This window comes from Crocuta crocuta, unplaced genomic scaffold (assembly GCF_008692635.1).
Source record: "Crocuta crocuta isolate KB4526 unplaced genomic scaffold, BGI_CrCroc_1.0 scaffold138, whole genome shotgun sequence".
In the NCBI taxonomy this organism is placed as follows: Eukaryota; Metazoa; Chordata; class Mammalia; order Carnivora; family Hyaenidae; genus Crocuta; species Crocuta crocuta.
In genome coordinates this window covers 6,423,205-6,447,736 of record NW_027532585.1, presented here as the reverse complement: position 1 = coordinate 6,447,736, position 24,532 = coordinate 6,423,205, and the positions used below count along the sequence as shown (strand labels likewise).

Below are 24,532 nucleotides of genomic sequence, written 5' to 3'. Positions count from 1 at the left end.
CCACCCCCATCAACCCTCAGTTTATTCTCAGCATTCAAGAGTCTCTCATGGTTTGCCTCCCTACCTCTCCCCAGCTATTTTTCCCCTTCTTCTCCCATGGTCCTCTGTTAAGTTCCTCCTATCCACCTATATGTACAAACATATGGTATCTGTCCTTCTCTGCCTAACTTATTTCGCTCAGCATAACACCCTCAAGTTCCATCCATATTGCTACAAATGGCCAGATTTCATTCTTTCTCATTGCTATGTAGTATCCCGTTGTATAAATATACCACATCTTCTTGATCCATTCATCAGTTGATGGACACTTAGGCTCTTTCCACGATTTGGGTATTGTTGAAAGTGCTGCTATGAACATTGGGGTACATGTGCCCCTATGCATCAGCATTCCTATATTCCTTGGATAAATTCCTAGCAGTGCTACTGCTTGTCATAGGGGAGTTCCATTGTTAATTTTTGAGGAACCTCCATACTGTTTTCCAGAGGGACTGCACCATTTTACATTCCCACCAACAGTGTAAGAGGGTGCCCGCCACATCCTCGCCAGCATCTAGAGTCTCCTGGTTTGTTCATTTTAGCCACTCTGACCTGCGTGAGTTGGTATCTCAGTGTGGTTTTGATTTGTATTTCCCTGATGATGAGGGACACTGAGCATCGTTTCATGTGTCTGTTGTTCATGTGTCATCTGGATGTCCTCTTTGGAGAAGTATCTGTTCATGTCTTCAATTTTAATTTTTTAATTTTATACTTTAGGGTACACAGTATTTTACATAGCACATGTTTATTTATGTGTAAATATACACATTTAAATTATGTAATAAAAATTTTTACTGAAAAGGGAGCATGTTATTAAAGTTGGAAGACTATGCTCTAACAGATGAGGTCACCTACATTTTTATCAGGAGTCAGGTGGATGGAGAATACAGACTTAGGAGTGGAGGATGTAGAGTAAGGGAACTAGAACAGTGCAGGCTCACCTGTGTAATACAATAATCTATCACTGTTCAGAAAGGAAAACAGTTAATACCAGTGAATACAACCTTAGAAGTACTCTTCATTTTGTTTAAAACAGTTTCCAATTCTTTTTATAAATATTTATTTTGAGAGAGAGTGTGTGTGTGCACGAGTTCGGTAGGGGCAGAGAGAGAGGGCTGAATGAGTTGGGGAGTAGGGGGGAGAGGGGCAGAGAGACAGAGAGAAAATCTCGAGCAGGCTTTGTGCTGTCAGCACAGAGCCCTATGTTGGGCTCGATCTCACAAACCATGAGATCACAAAGCCACCCAGGGACCCACTCTTCATATTGTTTAAAAAGGAATCAGTAAGGGGTGCCTGGGTGGCTCAGTTGGTTGAGTATCCGACTTCATCTCAGGTCATGATCTTATGGTCCTTGGGTTCGAGCCCCATGTTGGGCTTTGTGCTGAGAGCTCAGAGCCTGGAGCCTCCTTCAGACTCTGTGTCTCCTTCTCTCTCTGCCGCTCCCCTGCTCATGCTCTGTTGCACTCTATCAAAAATAAATAAATGTAAAAAAAATAAAAAAGGAATCAGTAAACTGTTAAAGAATATTTTAACTAAGAAATTGTTTTATAAAAGACTTCCAGGGGCACCTGGATGGCTCAGTCAGTTAAGCATCTGACTGACTCTTGATTTCGGCCCAGGTCATGATCTCAGAGTTTGTGAGACTGGGCCCCGTGTTAGGCTCTGTGCTGATGGTGTGCAGCCTGCTTGGAATTCCCTCTCTCCCTCTCTCTGCTCCTCCCCTACTCGCTCATGCTCTCTCTTTCTCAAAACAAACAAACAAACAAACAAGAAAAAAAAGACTTCCATATGAGGATGGCTTGCAAAGGTGACTCTGCACAAAGACTCCCCAGGTGTAGTTGACTAATCTGACTAATCCTTAAGTGGCTGTTGTCGGCACTAAAACCACTTTTTTAAATAGGATTTATTGTCTCAGAGACTTTGTAGTATTACAAATACTGAATTTCTTTTATTTTTATAATGTTTTGATCAAGTTTTGTATTCACAGCCAGGAGAGAGAGCAATACTTCCAATTGATTTAATTTTAATTTTGTTTAATATTTATGCTGGGTTTCCTGCACTTAGTAGTGGCCATTACTATATTTTAAAGAGCACAGCATGTTTAATTGTTCAGGGACTCTAGATTGGGCAGTGTTAGCTACATGAGACATTTGAAGGCATATGGGCATGTGACAGGCATCTAGATAGAGATGGCAACCTTTTTCTGTAAAAGGGCAGATAATAGATATTTTAGGCTGGATGGTTTCTGTTGCCACTGCTCAACTCTGCTCTTGCAGCATTTTGGAAGTCTTAGACATATGTGATCAAATGCGTGTAGCCGGATTCCAATAAATCTTCACTTATACAAACAGGCAATAGGCCAGTAGTTTGTGGAGCTCTGATCTAGATTAACATGTCAATATGGCTCTCAAGTCTAGAAGAGGAATGCCACAAAGTTTTAAAAAAGTTAGTTGTTTGAAACTTAGAATGCATTGTAGAAATAACATTAAAAAAAGCAAGTTCAGTGTCTGTGTTTCCATGCAGACAATTTCTGCTAACCTCTGTGAGTGGCCATACTTTGTTTCTTTATATGCTTGGTAATTTTTTGTTGATTATTGTAATGTTACAATTCTGGAAATCAGTCTTCTCTCTACTCAGGGTTTGTTTTTCTTTTGCTTATGTGGGTTGTAGTCAGTGATCTTTCTAAACTATTTTTGTAATGACTGTGTTTTTTGTTGTGTATGGTCTCTAAACGTTTTGTTCTTTTAGCTTGTGGTCACCTAGTGACATAGATTTCCTTGATTCCTGGAGCCAAGGACAAAATAAGTAACTTTCCTAGTCTTTGCAGATTAACTCTTGTGGGGCATTCCTTCAGTGCTTTGCTACATTGTTTATGACTCTGCCTTAGCCTTCATTTCCTTCTTGCTTTCAGTCTAAAAAGTGGCCAGAGGTGATAATGTAGAGTCTTCTTAGGCCTTTTTTGAGCATGTAGTCTTCCCTGGGGATGCATGTGGCTTCCCACATTCCCCTGTTTGGGTCCACATACTGGATAGTTTTTCAGTACCCTAATTCTTCAAAGAATCTCTCCCCAGATTTCCCTTCCAAGCTCTGTGTATATCTGTTGTTTGCTTCCTCTGTAACCTCTTGCCTCATGCAGCAGGGCTTATTTGCCTTTCAGTGTTTTTGAGGGATGCCTTCTGTATAGCTGTCTTTTTGTTTTTATTTGTTTGTTTTGCTCTGAAGGGGTTTCATTTTAGGCATGGGATAATTTTCGTACTGTATCAGCACATGATTTTGTGAATTAAATGCAAAAATATTAGGTAAGGTTAGTTGCTCCAGGGAATAATGCAATTAAATTTATGCGTTCTCTCCTTGAACCAATCAGAGTAACTGTTAAATCTACCTTCTCTATTCTTGTAACCACTGTCATCTGGATTACCCTATATAGTCTCATCATTAGACCTTCCCCATTGATTAACTGAATGACTTGCAGTTCCCCAACATAGCAGTGCAGTTTCATGAGCCTCCAAATTGTTATACATACTTCTGTTGGGAATACTGTTAAATTTATTCTTATTATTATAGTGCTAGATTAAATTTGATTATATTTTGTTTGGAATTTTTGCATGAATGACATTTGTAATTTTCATTTCATCTTCTGTTGGTTTTGTCAACTTGTACTACGTAAAGAATTATTCCTGTCATCTAAAATATTAAATTTATTGTTAGGAGTTCTTAATGTCTTTTTTTTTTTGTAGTATCAGTAGTAATGTTTCTCTTTTCCTTTTTTTTTAGAAAATTTTTTAAGTTCGTTTTTTTTTTTTAAATGTTTTGTTTATTTTTGAGAGAGAGAGAGAGAGAGAGAGAGAGACAACTTGAGCAGGGGAAGGTCAGAGAGGGGGAGACACAGAATCTGAAACAGGCTCCAGGCTCTCAGCTGTCAGCACAGAGCCCAACGCGGGGCTTGAACCCACGAACCGCGAGATCATGACCTGAGCCGAAGTCGGACGCTTAACCGACTGAGCCACCCAGGCGCCCCTCTTTTCCTTTTTGGTAATGGTAATTCCTATTTTTTTCTTGGTAAGTTTTGCTAGGGGGTTATTAATTTTATTAGTCTTCATGAAGCCAGCTTTTAGTTGTGTTAATTTTCTTCATTATATGACTAATCTCTTCTTCATACTCTCGTCTTCTTCTTCTTTTTTTAAATGTTCATTTATCTTTGAAGGAGAGAGAGAGCCAGAGCATGAGCTGGGGAGAGGCAGAGAGAGAGGGAGATACAGAATCCAAAGTGGGCTTCAAGCTCTGAGCTATCAGCACAGAGCCTGACATGGGCTCCAACTCCCCAGCCATGAGATCATGACCTGAGCCAAACTTGGATACTTAACCAACTGAGCCATCCAGCCACCCCTTCACACTTTCTTTTGTTTTAACTTACTACTCCTTTTCTAGCTGCTTGAGCTGTGTAACCTTGGATAATTGATTTTTAGTTTTCTAATATGCACATCAAGAGCTAAAATTTGTAAATACTGGCTTAGCTTCATCTCATAAAATTTGGTATGTTGTGGTTTTAATATTATTCAGTTAAGATATTTTCTGATTGTCTTGGTGACTGAGAAGTCTGTTACTTAATTTGCAAATATTTTGGGATTTTAAATATTTCTTTTTTGTGTGGTCACTGTATGAGACTGCTGCTACCTTCATGGTTTTTGGATGCATGGTTACTGTAGCCAGTTGTTATTGATTAAATTGATTTGATTCAATTCTGGTGTTACTTGTTGGCATGGCTTAAGAACAAGTGGTCATATGAAGAAGGTGGGAACTTCTTTTGCTTACTGTTAAGTCTGACTTTTGCAGGCTCAAAGTGTAAAAAAAAAAACAAAAAAAAACCGAGAGTTCAAGGTTCTCATGTGCATCTACCCATATAGGACCCTCCTAGGTATTAGGGTTTTACTTCCTCTTAGGGGCACTATCTTAACACTGAAGTTTTGCCATGGCTGTGAATTAGACTTTTTCTGTAATTCTGATCTGCTCACAATCTGATCCTGGGCCTGTTTTCGGCTTGATCTTCCTTCTGGCTGCAGGAGTAGACATTGCCTTTAAATGTTAGAGTCCCCTGGCTTTTACACTCTATCTAAAATTGGATTGGTAGATGGTGAAAAGCCTTACCGGATGTTGGGAAAACTGTTCATGGGCAGGTGTCTCACTAGAAACACTCTGCTGCAGTTTTCTTCCTTCAGCACATTAGTGACTTTTTATAGCAACCATCTAATTCCACAGTCCTTGTGATAACCTTGCTACTGTACTTCTCAAATATTAGAGCTGTTGCATTAGCCTGTTGTCTGTGCATAACCTTCCGCTGCTATCCCATCTCAGTGCACACATGGAAGTCTTAGTCACTGTGATGCTGTAGCATGCCAGGAGTTATTCGCATTCTGTCTACCATCTGCCCACTGAGTGATCCAATCCTAATCCTGTCCTGAAGATCTGCTTCCTGGTGGTAACTATTAATTTGGTCACCCTCCCCTCCATCACCCTGAAGCAGAAGTATCTGCTTTTACACTGAGAATCAAGTACATGTGGTATACCTGGGAGCTGAGGAGTGCTGACAGAGTAGTATAGAGAAGAAAGTAGCCAGTAAGAAGTATGTTATCAAGTCATCTACCACAGTGGGTGACTAGTACTTAATACCACAAGGAAGAACTGGGTGGGGGTGGGAATATTCTTCAGTATTATCCCAACAAAGAGGTAAGGAAGCTTGAGGGTACCCTTACCAAACCATTCATTGGCTAAGGGGTACCCCTGGACGGATGCTGATTTATAGATAGGCACTTTCAGCTCATCACATACAGAGGAAGTATGGGTCCAGCAGCCAGAGGAAATCCTTCAGCAAAGATGCAGGTGCTCATCTGAGGAAGTCAGGTTGGAATATATGGAAATAGTGAGGAGGTTGGAGAGGGCATGGGGGTAGCACAGACACTGTCAGCTACTTCATAAGTTATGTCTATTTTCAACTATGCAAGATAATACCAAATGACCTTGTGGAATTGTAATTTATTACTATGACAACTCCTTTTTTCCACATCTTTGCCATTATTTGGTATTATTCTTTTTAATTTTGGCCATTTTGTTGTGTGCATAGTGGTATGTATGATATTGTGATTTTATATTGCATATCCTTGATTATTATTGATTGGTTTAAGTCCAATCAGAAAAGAGAATCACAGTAATTATAACAGGAAAAGTTTAATGAAAAGAGTTTTTGACTGTAATAGGGATTAGAATAATGAGAGATTGGCTAGTAGGAAGTAACGGGAACTGCAAAGAATGTAGAAATAGTGGATATAAGGAGCGGTCACACTATCCTTACAGTTGAGAGAGAACACTTTAGAGCACCCACCTCCTGGCCTGAGATCTAGCCCTTGTTGGGAGGGCACGGCTGTGGCTCACTGAATGGTACAGTTGCTGTCATGCTGCACTGATAGAAAATGCTTGTTATCTGCCCTTGGGAACTTGCCATGGTTATCTTATTGGAAGATGGGGTGTGCTGTTCATGGGGCAGTGTCTCACTGAAGGCACTCTGCTGCAGAATTGCCTGAGGCAAGGTGCTGAGGGAGCTGTTGGTGGCTGGGTTGTGGGCCATTGTGTACTGTAGGATCTCATCCTGGGGAAACCAGGCTGCAGCAGCTTGTTGAGTAAGTAAGTACGTTGGAACCACGAAGCAAAACTCTTTTCTCCTGCCATCTCTCTAGTGCACTCTGTTGACAAAGTATGCCAGCTTAACATTGTGCCATCTGACAAAGAAAAATATTTAAAGGGCCCAGATCCATTCTCACAGAGCAGGCAGTGTGGATTTTGAGGTGAGAGACAATGGATGATTGTACAGTCTACCCTTTGATTATTCATCTTCTTTATACTTCCTTCTACACATACATGAATTCCCCAAGAACCAAGTAACACTGTATTTCTAAGAAGATAGACGTCTTTTAACTGAAGTTTTCACCCTTTGTTCAAAATGAGGAAGGAAATACGCAGTTCCAAGAACCATTGTATCTAAGATTGGTTGTATTAATTACTCTTCATATTTGGTCATAGTCATACTGCATATGCCATTATCTAAAGTGTAAATTGTCAAGTTAACTTACAACTTGTATGTAAAATAAACATGCAAAGGAGAGAAAATCTACACATTAAAAAGCAAATTGAAACTATGCAAAGCTCTTATGATCTTCGTTTCTATAATTTGTTACAAGATGATAATTGATATCTGTGGGTTTGTTCTTCCACTCCCTATTTTTGTGTCCCCTGCTCTCAGCTAGAATCTCAACATGGTGGAGTTTCACCTGGTGGGGTGACACAGCCAGTGGGCTGAATTATGAATTCCTGCTGAAGTTTGGATATTTTTTATGGGCCTGTTTTCTCGATCTCTCATCCTGCTTTAGCTGTGTTTGAATGTGCTGTAAACCTGTGCATCAAAATTACCATCAGAATTACTTTTGATAGTTTTAAATTAACTGCCAAACTTTTAAGTCTTGTCTTTTGTCTTTTGAATTTAGTAAAAGGGGAAAGATTTATATGATCTGAGGAGAAACCAGAATATTGTCTTTTGAATTTAGTAAAGCATATTGGTTTTATAGGATACATCTGATAATCTCTGTAATTGAAATATCTTCAGGTCTCTTTCTTGTTGTCTTTTGGTTCTTATTTTGTTGTCTTGCATCTTCATATGTCTTACTATCTTTAATCATGCTAGACATTTTTTTTGAAAAATTATTGGAAGAAATAATTAGAGGCCTGGAAAAATGTCAACTTTCTTGGAGGATAATTTTGTGTCTTCTGTTAGGAGTTTTGACACCCTGGTGGTTCCAGTATCTGCTGTAGGTCTTGAGGTTTTCCAACACCCAGGTGACTCAAGGCTAGGCTGCAGTCCATGTTGCGGCTGGTTTATTTCTGATATACTCTTCCCCTAGTAACAGGTCATTGCATCTCAATTGAAAGTGCCATATTGTTTGAGCCTCTACCTTTCGTGAGCCATTGCCTTCAGTTTTTGTCCCCTTCCCTCTATCAGGTTGCCAAAAGCCTCCTGATACTATCTTCTCAGTAGACAAGTCTCTCCAGAGCAAAGACAGCTCTGAATGCCTGCCTCCTTTTATAGGATTTGCAACTTCTGGGTCTTGGGTTGGTAGATGTTACCATTTTGTTACTTATAAGATGCTTTTAAGATTTTAAAATTATTTCTTAGCTTTTTAAAGTGGTTTACAGCATAGGGTTTATCTGAATTACCTTCTCTAGTATTGTTGAAAATAAAAAATTAGGACAAGTTTTTTTTAACTTGTTCTTTAAAATGTGCCTCAGTTTTCTCATCTGTAGTATGGAATTAATAATTATAGCTTCATAAAGTTTTTGAGATTTTTAAATGAGGTATCATATTATGCACTTCGAGTAGATCCTGACACATGAAAAATGCTCAATTTATTACATTAATTTGAGAATATTGGAATTTAGGGACGCCTTAGGTGGCTCAGTCAGTTAATCGTCCGACTTTGGCTCAGTTCATGATCTCACAGTTCGTGGGTTCGAGCCCCGCGTTGGACTCTGTGCTGACAGCTAGCTCAGAACCTGGAGCCTGTTTCAGATTCTGTATCTTCCTCTATCTCTGACCCTCCTCTGCTCACGCTGTCTCTCTCTCTCAGAAATAAATAAAACATTAAAAAAATTTAAGAGAATATTGGAATTTGTTCTTATAAAACTTTTCCAAGTATAAAGTAGCCCGTTTATTACCTAAAGTAATTTGCAGGGATTATGAAAGACTTAAAAATAACATTCTTTTTGACTGACATTTCTGTTAACTGTGATTTAGGCAAATGAAACTTTTTTTTTCCTAGTGTATTTAAGACTCTTTACTGTAAGGAAAATTTAATTTATTTAAAACTAGGTAATGACCCTGAGATCTATGTGCATGTGTGTATATTATGTATAATATACATGTTTATGTATTAGTGAATGTATAAAGACTGAAAATCCCTCCTGTATGTGTATGTGTATATGTTTGTATATATAAGTATATAAAGGCTAAATGGGAAGATCTCTTGATTATTGATTATTTAAAATATGGTCTTTTGTGAATGAAACAATTGGAGCTAAGGGTGGAGCTAAGGGGTGGAGCTAAGGAGATCAAAATGAAGTAGGATTGAGATCTTGTTTCAAATATTTTTAAATTCTTAAAACTGAAATATTTCTTAAAATTTTTAAAAAAATTTTAGACAGACTGTGAGTTGGAAACAGAGGCAGAGGGAGAGAGGGATAGAGGAAGGGAGAATGAGAATCTTAAGTAGGCTCCACGCTTAGTGTGGGGCTCCATCCCGCAACCCTGGGATCGTGACTTGAGCTGAAGTCAAGAGTTGGATGCTCAATCCTCTGAGCCACTCAGGCACCCCTAAAAACTGAAATTTTTCTAATTGTCTTTTTCTTTTTTATGTTTTAAATAGAAGATAATTGTAAAACCTTTGATTTATCCTATTTTAAAAATGGAGTTTGTGGACTAGGTCTAAGGTAGACAAGAGAAAATGATAATAAAAACAGGTAGTCAAACTCAGTAAAATCTGGTGACAGCTACCTCAGCAGGCCTGGTACATGAGAAACAAATATGGTGACAGATGGTAGCTGTACTGGTGGTGAATATAGCATAGTGTATAGACTTTTTAAATCATGGATTTGTATACCTGAAACGAATATAATATTGTGTGTTTACTCAAATTAGAATAAATAAATAACTTATTTTAGAATGAATGAGAACTAAAAAACAAAACAAAAACCAAAATCAAATGTAGCTAACAGTGTAACTCTGAAAGTAGTATGTACATAACACTGTTGCTCCAGTTCATTGATGTGTATCTTTTAAAGTGCATTTGACCTCCCTACTTTTGCTTCTACTTTATTTTTGTACGGAGGCAATTTAACATCTGTTTTGCATCCAGAATAAACCCATCATCACAGTATTCAATCTTTCAATGTGTTTGTTTAAAAAAAAGTATTTGTTTACTTTAGAGAGAATGTGAGTGGGGTGGAGCAGAGAGGGGGACAGAGGATCCGAAGCGGGCTCTGTGCTGACAGCAGAGAGCCCCATGTAGGGCTTGAACTCATGAACTGTGAGGTCATGACCTGAGTTGAAGTCAGACATTTAACAGACTGAGCTACCCAGGCTCAGCTGTGTTCTTACTGTGTAAAATGAAAGTCAAAACATGTCAAGATTTAAAGAAGTACAAAATAAATTCTTTCAAGATGTAGAGAGATATATAGCAATTTGAAAAATTTCCTAATTTGTAAATAATTTTTCCCTATTAGAAAATGCTACTCCCCATTTCTTTGATTTAATGTCTTTTTAATTTTCTTATGCTACTATATGTCTTAAAGTTACTTTAAGGCAATTGTTTTCATGATTTTGTTTTCTAGGTTAACCGAACCTTCTGGATATTTAACAGATGGTCCAATTAATTATAAATATAAAACTAAATGTACATGGCTAATTGAAGGCTAGTAAGTATATAATTTGAATTAAATTATTTTATTCTGAAACTATAAAGAAGGTGATCATATAAATATTAAACATTATTTTAAAGTATAATTTTGTAGTTATATAGCTTATTCAATTGCTTATAGTTTATTCAGTTATTATTCATGATATTTTTAAATGAGATTTGCAACTTTTAGATATCACATTTAATATAAATTCTAGTACCCCTCTACTTATGATAATAGTTTGTTACATATATTTTATTTTTGAGTTATGTTAGTGTGGCAGTAACTCAAGTAGGCATTTTGGCTTGCTTCAAACATCTTACTGTGGAATTTGAAGGTGCCATAGAAAGTATAAGAATATTCCATGTGGAATCATGCCATTGGTTCATACTATTCAGCATTGTAGTTATAAGGGTTTTAAAAAAAGAACATTTTGTAGGAGAGAGTTAATTATCCTTTTATAGTATTTTTCAGTAATTCGGGCTTAAGATTGAATTGATCTATTTAAACATATTGTGAATAGATCATGAATGAATTGATAGAAGTTATTTTCGAACCATTTTATGATTTGGAAAATTTTTTGGGGGGAGGGTTATTTAGAAAGTTTTTTTTAAAACTTAAAAGTTATTCTGTGTGCATCTATGCTCTCATTTTGTTTATTTGTATTTGTTTTTTGTTTTTTAAGTAATCTTTTGTTTTTTTAAAGTAAGCTCAGTGTTGCACTTGAACTCATAACCCCAAACTCAAGGGTCTCATGCTCTACCATCTGAGCCAGCCAGGTGCCCCCCCCCAATTTTCTTTTCATTTTGTTTATTTAATAGTATATTGAGACCTTTTGATTAAAATTTCAAAACCCTATTGGGGCCTTTAGTTAATAAGGATTGTGTAGAAATGAGTCATTAACTTTTTGAGTGTTGAATTTTAGGAATCAACTTTATTTAAGTATAATTTGTGTACAGTAAAATGCATATTAAGTTACAGTTCAATAAAGTGTCAATGCATACAATCTATGTAATGTCCACCTTACTAAAGACACTAGAACATTTACTGCTGACTAAAGTTTTAGAAAATGATGATTTATATATATAGCCTATTAATAGATTTTGAAGTTGTATGCTATTTTTGAAATTAATTAATTTATTTATTTATTTTTAAAGCTTTATTTGAGTAATTTCTACACCCCATGTGGGGCTCGAACTCATGGCCCTGAGATCAAGAGTCGAATGCTCTTCTGACTGAGCCAGCCAGGTGCCCATCATTTTTACAATTTAGATGTGACTCTTTATCAATCTTTTTTGACACTGGTGACCTAAGAATGTATAGAAAGTTTTCTGTAAATAGGTTATTTTATATAGCACTCTGTTAAAAATGTTTTTGGACTGTGCTTTGAATATTGCATATTAATTTAAACATATTTTAATATTTTTTTTTCCAGTCCAAATGCAGTGTTAAGATTAAGATTCAATCATTTTGCAACAGAATGTAGCTGGGATCATATGTATGTTTATGATGGAGATTCAATATATGCCCCTTTGATAGCTGTTCTTAGGTGAGTAATTCTGTTTGATGAACTTATAGTCAGTTGTAGAAAAGTAACTGTAATTTAAAAATTTTAAATATACTGCTCTGTGCTTTAAAATAAATTCAGCAGAGATTTGGATGATTATAATATGTTGCATACTGTGACTGTCAACTTAGATGTATATAATAATGTAAATGTTGATTTAGTAAAGATAAGTACTTGTTCAGAAATTCTTGATAAGTGTTCTTTATTCTGCCATATATAGTTTACTCTTTTAAAGCAATTTGAATATGTTTTCAGAACTACCTATTATATAGATTAATGTGAGTTCTAAGTGATAAAGAAATAAAAGACAAATGTATATATTTTTTATAGTTGTCTATTATAGTGAAATGAGAAAATTTTCAGTTCTGTACAGAAGGTTAAATTATACTTTATGTAATGTTCTAATTAAGAGTGTGTTTCTTGCAGTTCTCAAAATTTGGGAATTTTGATTGTTTCAAAATATTTATTGTTAGGTAGTCAGACTTAATTTTAAAATTACAGCATTTTCAATATCAATTTAAAAATCTTTTCTATGTATGTATATATACAAATTATTATAAAATGTTTTATGAATAGGAGAAAATATATTAGACACAGGAAAAATTAGGATCATGTAATCTTGATTTTGTGTATAATTTAACTAACATGATTGTTGACCAGAGTTACTGGTTACATTATTCCTTATATTGGTTATTTCCATAGTATTGCTTACATGTTCTATTTTTTAAAAAATTTTGAATACATTATACAAGCTTATTGTTCCCTTCAGTTTTTTCTTTAATTTTCTTTTTTCTTTTTGCTATTTATGTTGCAGACATTCTGTTTACAAGGAATGTGAACTATTATTTTTTGGATAGAGACATAAGGTCTTATATTTCTGAATGAATATTTCGTGACTCTTTAGTGTCTTAGACACAGTCTGTAATATTGTTATTGCTGTAAATACTTTCAGAATTTAATTTTTCAATTGTTTGAAAATTATTTTAAGGGTTGCCACAAGTAGGCCTTTTGTCCAAGGACAATAGATAGAAAATGGAGTAGAGTCTTATGAACAATTATATTGTAGGATAATTATATTGTAGGATAATTGATTGTAACAATTAGGTAAGATTCTGGGTTAATATGTTTATTTTTAGCAATTTAGATTTTATTCTACCATTATTCTATTATGTCACTGTAGACTGACCATCATTTAGATGTATGCCTTCTCATTTGTTTTCCTAGTAGTTATAATGACTTTGCATTGATTAACAGTGATCCATTAACACCAATGCTTTTTTGACACTAAAGGAAACTTTTGTAAGATAATTAGGAGGCTGGGATTTACTATATGACTATGAAGATGGAGCCAGTGACTTTTCATTGGCAAGTGTTCCTATTAGCTATGTTGAAGGAGATTGAAAGATGTTTATTGAGTATCCATTTGATGCTAATCAATGTACTAGGCCAAGTTAAATGTCATTGAATTCTCAAAAGGATCTGTGGAGGAAGTACTAATATCCCCATTTTATAGCTGAGAAAATTAAGACTCAGAGAAGTTGTTTTACTACTAATAGATGGTGGAGTCAGGATTAGAATGTGGCCATCTCCTAACCTAAAAGCCTGTAACATTACGAGTTCAGAGTCTAAGTGTTTGAATTATTCTAATTTTATAAGTATATATTATACAATAAACATTTGATAACTTAACTCAATTCCAGAGACTATCATAAGCCTGGAGGATATAGTAAGAATAAGATTAGGCTATTGCAGTGATTTCACATACCGGATACCTAGAGCTGGGCCACACTTCATAGATTGAGTGCATAGCCCTTCATAGAACTGCTCTTAGTTGAAACACCAGCTACAAGTTCAGAGGTCCCCAGGCCATGCACACTTCTGACCAGCTGGCTACAGATTTAGGGGTGCCCGCCACCTCTTCAGGTTCAATAATTCACTAGAATGACTCACAGAACTCAGGAAAACACTGTTCCTATGAGTATAGTTTTATGATAAAGGATAAAAATCAGGACCAGCCAAATGAAGAGATGTATAGAATGAGGTCTGAGAGGATCATAAACACAGCTGAGAGGATGGGATGTGTTACCTTCCCATCACTATCTAGGAAGATCATCTGAACTGTAGGTGTCCAGAGTTTTTGCTGGGGTTTCATTATGTAGGCATGATTGATTGAATCATTGGCCACAGGCTCGAACTCTGTCTCTAGTCCCCTTCCTCTCTCTGGAAATTTGATTGATTGATTGTGGCTCAAGGTCCCAACCCTTTAATTGCATGATTGGTCTTTATGGTGTGGCCAGTTCCTATCCTGAGTCACTCATTAACATAAATGATGAGAATTCCCCATGCATAAGAGACACTTCTATCATTTGGGAAATTCCAAGGATTTGGAGGCTACATCAGTACACAGTAGTTAGGCACTGGTGGTGGCGTGCACACAGATTTTATTTTTTTTAACCAGAACAATGAGTATTATAATCAAGTTATAAAAAGAGTTCTGTTTTCAGCAGTAACGTATCTTCATGGTGAATTTCATCATGAAGAGTGGTAGGCAAAGTGTGGGGGTATGAGAGGACATTCTTGGTAGAGAAAAACATGTACAAAGGCATAGACATATTAAACAGCATTGTATTTTGGACTAATATAAGTAGTTATGAGTAATTTGATCATAGGAAATGAAAAAGGATAGGCAGGAGCCAGATTACCTAATAAACAGTAATTGGTACATGTACTGAATGCTTATCATATGCCAGGCAGTATGCAAGACTTCATTATATATACTTATTTAATCCTCATAATACCCCTTTAGTTAGAGATTATTGTTGCCATGGAGTTTATAAGTTATAAATGGGGAATTGAGGCACAAAGAGATTCACTGAGTGGCTCCAAGTTGCCTTGCTAGTAAGTAATATAGTCAGAATATGAACTCAGGTTTTATAATCCCTTAATCACTGTGGTATTGCTTTCTTGCATACCACACTAAGGAAATTGTATTTTATTCTATAGGCCAGACTTTTAGAATGTGAAGAGTGGATTGTAATAGAGCAGTGTTATTTTTTTATTGTGTGCTGGATATCATGTTTGTAAAATCGTATGTAGAACTAATAATTTGAGGCTTAGAAAGATAATATATTCCTATAGTGTGTGCCTGGGAACACTAGCAGGCCCTGGAGGGCCTATTTTTTACAAGTTCACTTTTACTCATAGTCTTTGGGGTCCCAGGTCAGAGCAAGGACCCTGGGTTCCACTTTTTGTTTTCTTAGTTCTCTAAAACAACCCAGTTTCTTAGCCATTCAAACCTCATCTCCAACTTTGAAATCTGCAAATGCCCTTAAGGAGAAATGGCCCGAATGCCTGGCCTCATCATCTTCTTAGTTCTCCAGTATCATAAAACATATTTTTGTTTTTATGTAATTTGTCATTTTTCTAGTTGACTTCAGTGAGAGGGTTACTTGGTCCAAATTGCTTGATGTGTCATGCATGGTGTAGAAACCTCTTTTTTAAAGTTTATTTTTAAAAATAAAGACTTTATTTAAAACACTTTTATTCTTTAAATAAACTATTCTTAAACACATAAAAATGAGTAAGCAAGTGAACAATTCTGTTCCTTGTTTCAGAGAGATTAATTATATATGTTATACTTAGGAATATTATTTTTAGTAATGTACTCACTTTGATGTAATCTCACGGTAGTGAAAAATATATCTAAAACTGTTATTATAGAATTTGAATTCTTTTGACAGTCTCCTTTTAAAATTTTTTGTTCCTTTATAAACATAAGTTAGTAGATGCAGTAATAATTAGAATCAAGATTTGATTACTTTTTGTTTGCTTGGAGAATATGTAAAATAAGTTATTTGACTATTATATATCATTTTGTTCTGTCAAATAAGATTTGAATGAGTGAGTTCAGGGCCTGGGTGATGCCTACACATAAACTGAGCCATGCCTAAGGCAATGGGCTATTCTGAGTAACGTCATTTGTTGTTAGCAGTTTCTTTTCTCATATTGCATGTTTTTGCAGATTTAAGAGGATAGTATGGTACAAGTAAAGGAAGATCTGTAATTTTTCCTCATCAATGAGGAGATTTAAAAAGGGAAAAGTACCAGTACTACCTGGTTACTAACTCAGAACTCTTGCACATTTATATCTGCTGCCTGCCACCCCACACCCCCCAATGTTAGTTTTCTTTTGTGTGCATATAGGCTTAAGTGTCTTTTGGAATATTAATATAATTTGTTTAAGTATGCAGATTTTGAAAGAAACATAAATAGTATATATTTTTAGATGACCTAAAATACCTATATTAGTGTACTGGAAGTATACAAGTTTAATTAGAATGTCCTTGTAATTGCTTAGCTAAGTATGGAGTGTTCCTTCTAGCTTTATCAGAATGTAAGCAGAGGGAAAAGCAAAGGTGATTTAAGTGAAGGCTCACACACGAGTTAAGAGAGCACCCTCTAGTATTGTAACAGTTGGATGGAAGCAGGATAAAAGGCGGAAATCGGATATTTCTGTCCAAATGGTGTGAAGGAAGAAACGGACTGTGATGGTATGAAAGCATGTGTTCATTCACTGACAGCGATAGGAGGGCGAAGTAGGTGAAAAATGGACAGGGCCTTGTTTTCGACTTAATCCTTTGAGTTGCTTATTCTGTTATAGATATTTCGTGATCACGACAAGAATAGTTTTAAGTACATTTTATGTGATTAGTAGTCCTATGTATATTAATATGCACAGCATTCAATTTCGCTCTCTTACAGTGGTTTGATAGTCCCTGAAGTCAGGGGCAATGAAACTGTGCCTGAAGTTGTTACCACATCTGGCTATGCACTGTTACATTTTTTTAGTGATGCTGCATATAATCTAACTGGTTTCAACATTTTTTATTCGTAAGTATTTAAAAAAAATTCATATTATAATGGTTGTTATAATTTGACTTCAAAGAATTTATTGTTTTTATAAATCTATATGAGTAGCTTAGTAGGTTACATTTCAGAATTGTAAGATCTCATCCTAAGTAACATAAAATCTTAATAATAGGCCTCAAAGGACTGTCTGAGCCTGTGTTGGGATAATTTCTAAGTCTCAGTACGTTATAATGGCAAGTTTGGTTGACAGTTATTTATGAAATTTAAAACTGTTGGTAAATGATTAAGTAAACAAGTACAAATGAGTGTAACCTTACTTGTAGCAGCAGGTGTGGGATTAGAGGAAGTCCTCATCCAAGTCTCTGCTTGAAGGTGTTTTACTCCTAATTCTAAGTTGGGTTTGTGAACTAAGTTTGTGTAGCCCTTCTGCTTTCCAGAGCTGTACTGGATACTTTATATACATTATGGTTTTTGAGTCTCTTTACAATAATTCCATTAAATGGGCATTTTTCCCATTTTACATATGAGGAAATTTAGGCTTAATATAAGTGGATAATACCAGTGTCTCCTCATTTAAATAGAAAAGTAATTTTTATGAAGAAATTTATTATGTGTCTGATACTTTATAAGTTTTTATATTGGGAGGTCCCACGGGTGAAGTGAAGGAGCCAGAGATGCTTCCAGATGCTTTCACAGGAATAGCCATATAGGAACCCGATACACTTTTTCCCCTTTTCTTCAGGAATGTAGACTATAACCAGAGAATTTTCCACCACGAATAAAATACTCTTAAGTATCTTCAGAATGTTGGAATTTAAAATCAGCAAGTTGTTATAGGATTCATTTACCTTGAGTATGTATGCAAGAAAGAATAAATATATAGTAGAATATAATTGGTTAAAGGGCTTGAAAACAAAACTTTATAAACATCCCTTTTTGTCTGTGACAGTGTATAGGTGATAGCATGGTATTTAAATATTATATAATCAGGTTACATCTTGGCTTTTCATGTAGTTTCAGGTATTCATGAATTTAATTTTTTTCTGTAAAATTGTGTGTTCAAAACATTTCAGTACTTGTCTTTATAAAACATTGTGCTTGGAACTGTATAGATTCTGTAAATGCTGAGTATGTAGTTTTTGGAAGTTTGAAGTCTTGGTAGCAAAGTAAACTCATTGAATGAATTAAAGTCAATGGCAAATAAATATTTTTTTAACATTAAAAATGTTTAATGTTTATTTATTTTTGAGAGAGAGAAAAGGAGAGAGAGAGGGAGCCAGTGTGAGAGTGCTAGCAGGTAAGGGGCAGAGAGAGAGGGAGACACAGAATATGAAAAAGGCTCCAAACTCCAAGCTGTCAGCACAGAGCCTGACATAGGGCTCCAAGTCATGAACTTTGAGATCATGACCTGAGCTGAAGTCAGATGCCTAACTGACTGAGCCACCCAGGCACCCTGTTGGAAATAAATATTACCTGAATTGCATTAAGGATAAAAGGGTACAGAGTAAAGAATTGAAATCACGTTGTGAAATTGTGTTAAATAAATCATTAAATAGAGTAATAGAGCATAATTGTGTTAAATAGAAAAAGTTTACAAAATATCAACCAAAATTATTTTTAAATTCCCTTGAATTTAAATATATATGGATTATATTTTACAGAATCAATTCTTGTCCGAACAATTGCTCTGGTCATGGGAAGTGTACAACCAGTATCTCTGTTCCGAGTCAGGTGTACTGTGAATGTGACAAATACTGGAAAGGTGAAGCCTGTGATATTCCTTACTGTAAAGCCAACTGTGGCAGTCCAGATCATGGTTACTGCGACCTAACAGGAGAGAAGTTGTGTGTCTGCAATGATAGTTGGCAAGGTAAGCAGGTGTGGCGTGATAGCTTTTGAAACATTGATTCATATATCTGATAAGGTTAAAAGAAATTTTACATTTGTTTTGCTGTAGTTTGCACACCCAAATCTCACGTATTTTGTTTTTAGAATTTTCAAATGAGCAATCAATTTCTTAGTTTATTTCTTCACAAGTAGAATGGTAAAGATTTTGTCTACACCGTTTTGAGAATCAAATGAAGTTATACATGGCGAGCTTTTTAAATTGTGGGTGTGTGATCAATATGATCTACTGTAATTTTTTGTGGAATCCTGAAAGATTTGATGACCTGACTGCATATAATGTGTGGTGCATTCACATTTGACTTCTAAGGGGTAGCGCAGTGTCCTGCAGAAATGCTCATCATGCATGGTACTGCAGTTTGTGAAACTTATTTCTTGGGAAAGACTGACCTCTGGTGGCTATTTTTAAAAGAACAGAATATTTTTAAAAGTGTTGAAAAGAAGACTAGTTATTTCAACTGCTTATTGTAAAAGTAAGATTCCTAGGGAAGAATTTCTAAACAGTTTTTATAAATATCTGTGATTACATATTAATTTTAGACTACATTGAAGTGTTTTAGCTTACTTAAATATTTGGGTATATTTTGGGTATATTTTGTCATTGTGGAATTAAAAGAAGAGATGCATCCAGTTATCCATATATTTACCTCTCCAGAGCTTACTTTGTGCTAATTGTATTTACATATGGAGAGTTTACTTTGTGCCAGCAGATTAATCCTGTTGGTTGAGATAACTCTAACTCAAATAAGTAATCTAAAATCACACGATAGTGTGTCATTACAGTATAGTGTAGCAGTAGCTCCTGTCAGATCTAAATGAGAAACCAAAGAGAACGTGCTCTTTGTATAGTTGTATTCATCATTCTTTTTTTTTTTTTATATTTTTATTTATTTCTAGGAGAGAGAGAGAGAGACAGCGTGAGCAGGGGAGGGTCAGAGAGAGAGGGAGACACAGACTCTGAAACAGGCTCCAGGCTCTGAGCTGGCAGTCAGCACAGAGCCCGACGCGGGGCTCAAACCCACGAACCACGAGATCATGACCTAAGCGAAAGTCGGACTCTTAACCGACTAAGCCACCCAGGCGCCCCTGTATTCATCATTCTTTAGATGACTTTTTCTTTTTCTTCATTTCTTTTTTTTAATTTACACCCAAGTTAGCATATAGTGCAATAGTGATTTCTGTAGTAGATTCCTTAATGCCCCCCACCCATTTAGCCCACCCCCTTCCACACCCCTCCCGTAACCCTCTGTTTGTTCTCCATATTTAAGAGTCTCTTATGTTTTGTTTTATTATTAAGTTATGCCCATCTCAAACTCATGTTACCTCATTAAAAAAATTACTCTGGCACAAAATACCAGTGATTTCTTACTAAATTGAATTTGATTATTTATTATCACAGATACAGTTTTCTCTATGTTCTTTAAGTATAGGAGCAAGTCTTTTATTAAATGGCTATTTTAATAATTTGTGATCTTTCTTCTACACTCATTTCAACAGTTTTGAAAGCAGAAGAGGAATACATTTGTACGTTTTTCTCTGTGAACATCTCTGTCCATGTTTTATTCTTTTTTTAAATCAGCCCTTCTTCAAAATGTTTTATTTTCTGGGGACATATAATACCTGGTTCAAATGTTATCTTTCAATTTTCTGGCTTTTGTTAGCCTTTCACACTTCATTATTCATGTCAGTAGTAACTCATGTCAAAAAAAACCCTTCACTTTTAAGCAAATATTGGACATGTTCACTTTTAAAGCACTTATAATATGAATAGTGTATATGTATGTACACATACACATGTATATATTTTTATATATATTTTTAAAAAATTATAAAATGTTGTACAGAAATAAGACATATTTTTATACCATTATCCTTAATAGTTAAAGAATTGATCTCTGAATTGATGTGAATGTTTTGAGGGTGGAGTGCTTAGTGAAAGTGATACTGTGTTTTTTTTCAAGACAGATGATGCAGATTGGTTCCTTTGAGCTTCAAACCTGATCCTTGATTCTGTATTTAAGGAAGCATAGCTTACTTTAGCTGAGATAATACCAGAAACTGTTAGAGGAAAAATTATGTTTCTATTTCAGATATGTAGAATGAGGAGGAATCATTGAGGGGAAAATGAGAGAGAAGGAAGGAGGGAGAGGAAGGGAGGGAGAAATTTGTTTCTAGGACATCTGGGGAGTGATCAAAGAATTTGAGATTTAAAAATGAGAGCTGACGAGGCAATATGTGAGATTCAAAATCTGGCAGTTTTTTGTAATTTGTAATTGGAATTCTTTGGGTTAAAAATAACAGATTATTGCTACCCTCATTTTATCCTTTTATGTTAGTTAATTTTACTATTGTTTGGCTCTATGCTAGTATACAAAAAAGAGTGTTGCTTTCTAGAAACAGAGATTTTATAAAGAGGACAACTGCAGAGGGAAAGCCCAGCTTATGTTAAGTCTTTGATTCCCTTCCCTATTTTTTTTTTTTTTAAACATTTTATTTATTTCTGAGAGAGAGAGAGACAGCATGAGCAGGGGAGGGTCAGAGAGAAAGGGAGACACAGACTCTGAAGCAGGCTCCAGGCTCTGAGCTGGCTGTCAGCACAGGGCCCGAGGTGGGGCTCAAACCCACGAACCATGAGATTGTGACCTGAGCCAAAGTCGGCTGCCCAACCAACTGAGCCACCCAGGCGCCCCTTTGATTCCCTTCCTAACGTTTCTCTAGTGCTTATCCCACCTGGTCTTCATGTCCGCTTACTTTCTAACTTAGTATTTTATATGCACCTCCTAAGATTTTTCTGCTCAGCCAATACCATACTTTTTCTTCCCTTAATTTTCTCTTCTTTCTTTCTTAATCATCTGCTATAATCTTTTTACTGTTTGAGGAATTTTTCCAAATTACGCAAGACTCTGTTTTAACAGTAGATGGCACTATCAATGTCAACTGTCCCCCACTTTCCTGTAAAATGCACTTTCAAAAACCAAAAGCTGAAATAGTAAAGATTATAGAAAATGCTAAGTATAAGTAGCATGTTGAAGAGCACGCAAGTTTGTGGTATATTGTATACTTTTGTCGTAATATACAGTTGTCAAAGGTGATATATACACAGTAAATAGATTTCTTAAGGGATAGGGGCCTCTGAGGGCTCATCTGCTTCTGTGATGATTTTCACTCAATAAAGTATATGTTTAAGTCTTAATAAGTTGGGGAAAAGGCAACTTTAAAAAGCAGTTTTATTTTAAGATGGCTTCCAAACATTGGGACAGATGAGGAATTTTTAAAAGACATCAGAATCATGATATAACAAATCGAGTTTATGTTCATATGTAGAAAATACAGTAGAACATTAATTTTCAAAGCAGCCTCCAAGGTGTGGTGTTCTTTGTCCCCCATTCCGCCCAGTCCATCAACTCCCTAATTAGAGTGGTTCCAAGTTTCTCTCTTTTATATAAATTAATCAAAATCTGAATCACTGGAAGTCTGATTATAAGCAGAAACAGTTCTGGCTTACTCGAGCAGAAAAGGCAGTTTTTGGAAAGTATGGCAGAGACCATTGTCTCCGAGAATTCATTCTTCCCTTCTTTTTAGTAATAGAATTCGCCGAGTTTTTAGCTCAGCACGTGGCCTTCCAGGTACATTGCACATTTCTCAGCCTTTCTGGCAGCTAATATAGCTGTTGTACTAAGTTCAGGTCAATAGGACCTAAGTGGAATTGTTGTGTGGAACTTTTAGATTATTGAGATCTTTCCAAATGGTGGTAGGTGGCAATAACTTTAGTAACCAATATTACTTGCTCATTTGCCTCTGGAATATTTCATGAGGGAGAAATTAACTTTCAGCTTATCTTTTAAAAAATTTCTTTTAATGTTTACTTATTTTTGACACAGAGAGAAAGCATGAGCAAAGGAGGGGCAGACAGAGAGGGAGGCACAAAATCTGAAGCAGGCTCCAAGCTCTGAGCTGTCAGTAAAGAGCCTGATGGGAGCTCAAACCTATGAACTGTGAGATCATGACCTGAGCCGAAGTCGGACACTTAACTGACTGAGCCACCTCGGTGCCCTTAACTTTCAGCTTATTTAAGCAATTTATTTTTGGTTTTCCTACTCTGTTCCCTCACTAATAGAGAAGGATACTGAATAGCTCTGAAAAGAGACGAAAAGCTAGAAAAACCTTGGTTGGAAAGCGATAAGTACACAAAGGCTAGGTGGGTAGGTTGACAGCTACCTGAAGGATGAAGCCACAGGGAAGTTTGATTAAGACATTCCTGTCACTCCACTGGACCTTGGGACATCACCACTGGTATACTTACTGTGGATACTACATGCTTCCTGCCTGGATGGAAAGAATTCTAAATTGTTACCACGTCTTTGTATTACTTGTGAAGATTCAAAGTCCTGTTTATTAGCATCTGCTTGGTTAATGCTAGGTCTTACTCATACCTTGGCTACCTGGAGATATATAAATAGAGAATTTAACTTTTCTGGTATAGTGTGAAGGGATCCTGTTTCTGAGCATAATTCACACAATGAGAGATTTCCCCAAACAGGAAGGGGGTTTGAAATGATTGGAGTTTCTCAAACAAATAAAAAAAGACATTCTCCCCCCCCGTTTTATAGAGATGAAAAATAGGTCCCCATCTTTATATATAAGACCATTACTTAACCATTTAAAATTTGTTCCTGGGGCACCTGGGTGGCTCATTCAGTTGAGCGTTTAACTTCAGTTCAGGGCTCAGGTCATGATCTCACGGTTTGTGAGTTTGAGCCTCACATTGGGCTCTGCTGTCAGCAGGAGCCCACTTCAGATCCTCTATCCCCACCCCACCCTCTCTGCCCCTCCCCTTCCCCTGCACCCCTGTGTGCTCTCTCTGAAAAATAAACATAAAAAAAAAAAAAACACTGGAGTGCTTGGATGGCTCAGTAGGTTAAGCTTCCGACTTTGGCTCAAGTCATGCTCTCACAGTTTGTGGGTTTGAGCCCCATGTCGGGCTCTGTGCTGACAGCTCAGAACCTGGAGCCTGCTTTAGATTCTGTGCCTCCCTCTCTTCTCTGCCCATCCCCGGCTCATGCTCTGTCTCTTTGCCTCTCAAAAATAAATAAATGTAAAAAAAGAATTGTTCCTGTGATGTTCCTTTCCCATTCCACAATGTCCTCCTTAATACTATCGTTCCAGCCTTTTAAATGTTTTCAGGATATTCTTTGTTTTCAATATTCTTTTTCAGTTCAGTTCAGACATAGTTCTAATATAAGGATTAGAGTTTGTTGTTTTAAGCCTTTAAATTTTTGATTAAAAGATAATATCTAAATATATAAATCACATAATTTGATAGTTTTGTATATTGCCTCTGATTCTTTATTCAAAGTCATATTCTATTTGGACATATTTCAGTTTCTTTCATGCTTCTTTGTCTCTTACTATTTCAAGGCTTTTCTTATTTTAGAACTCCATGCTAGAACACCTCACCCCAATACCTTTTTAAGACCAGGTCAGATATTCCCGTTATATATTTTCATAGGACCCTACCTTTTTAACTTACAGCATTTATCACATTTATGTTTGATGTTTTGATTTTCTTTCCTATTGGAGTATAAGTTCTATGAAGTGAAGAATGATTATGTTTCGATCACCTTTGTGCGTCCCCAGTTTATATTATAGGGCTTGGCATAG

General features: G+C 36.1%; 1 protein-coding gene across 1 annotated transcript in view; it reads left to right on the top strand.

Annotated features, from left to right (window-relative positions):
- The window catches only part of ATRNL1 (attractin like 1), a 767,076-nt gene that overhangs the window by 21,361 nt on the left and 721,183 nt on the right, over nucleotides 1-24,532 (top strand). The window contains exons 2-5 of the mRNA XM_077779526.1: nucleotides 10,465-10,548; nucleotides 11,966-12,079; nucleotides 16,859-16,987; nucleotides 18,628-18,836. Coding sequence (XP_077635652.1) covers nucleotides 10,465-10,548; nucleotides 11,966-12,079; nucleotides 16,859-16,987; nucleotides 18,628-18,836 — 536 coding nt within the window. The remainder of the gene's footprint in view (nucleotides 1-10,464; nucleotides 10,549-11,965; nucleotides 12,080-16,858; nucleotides 16,988-18,627; nucleotides 18,837-24,532) is intronic.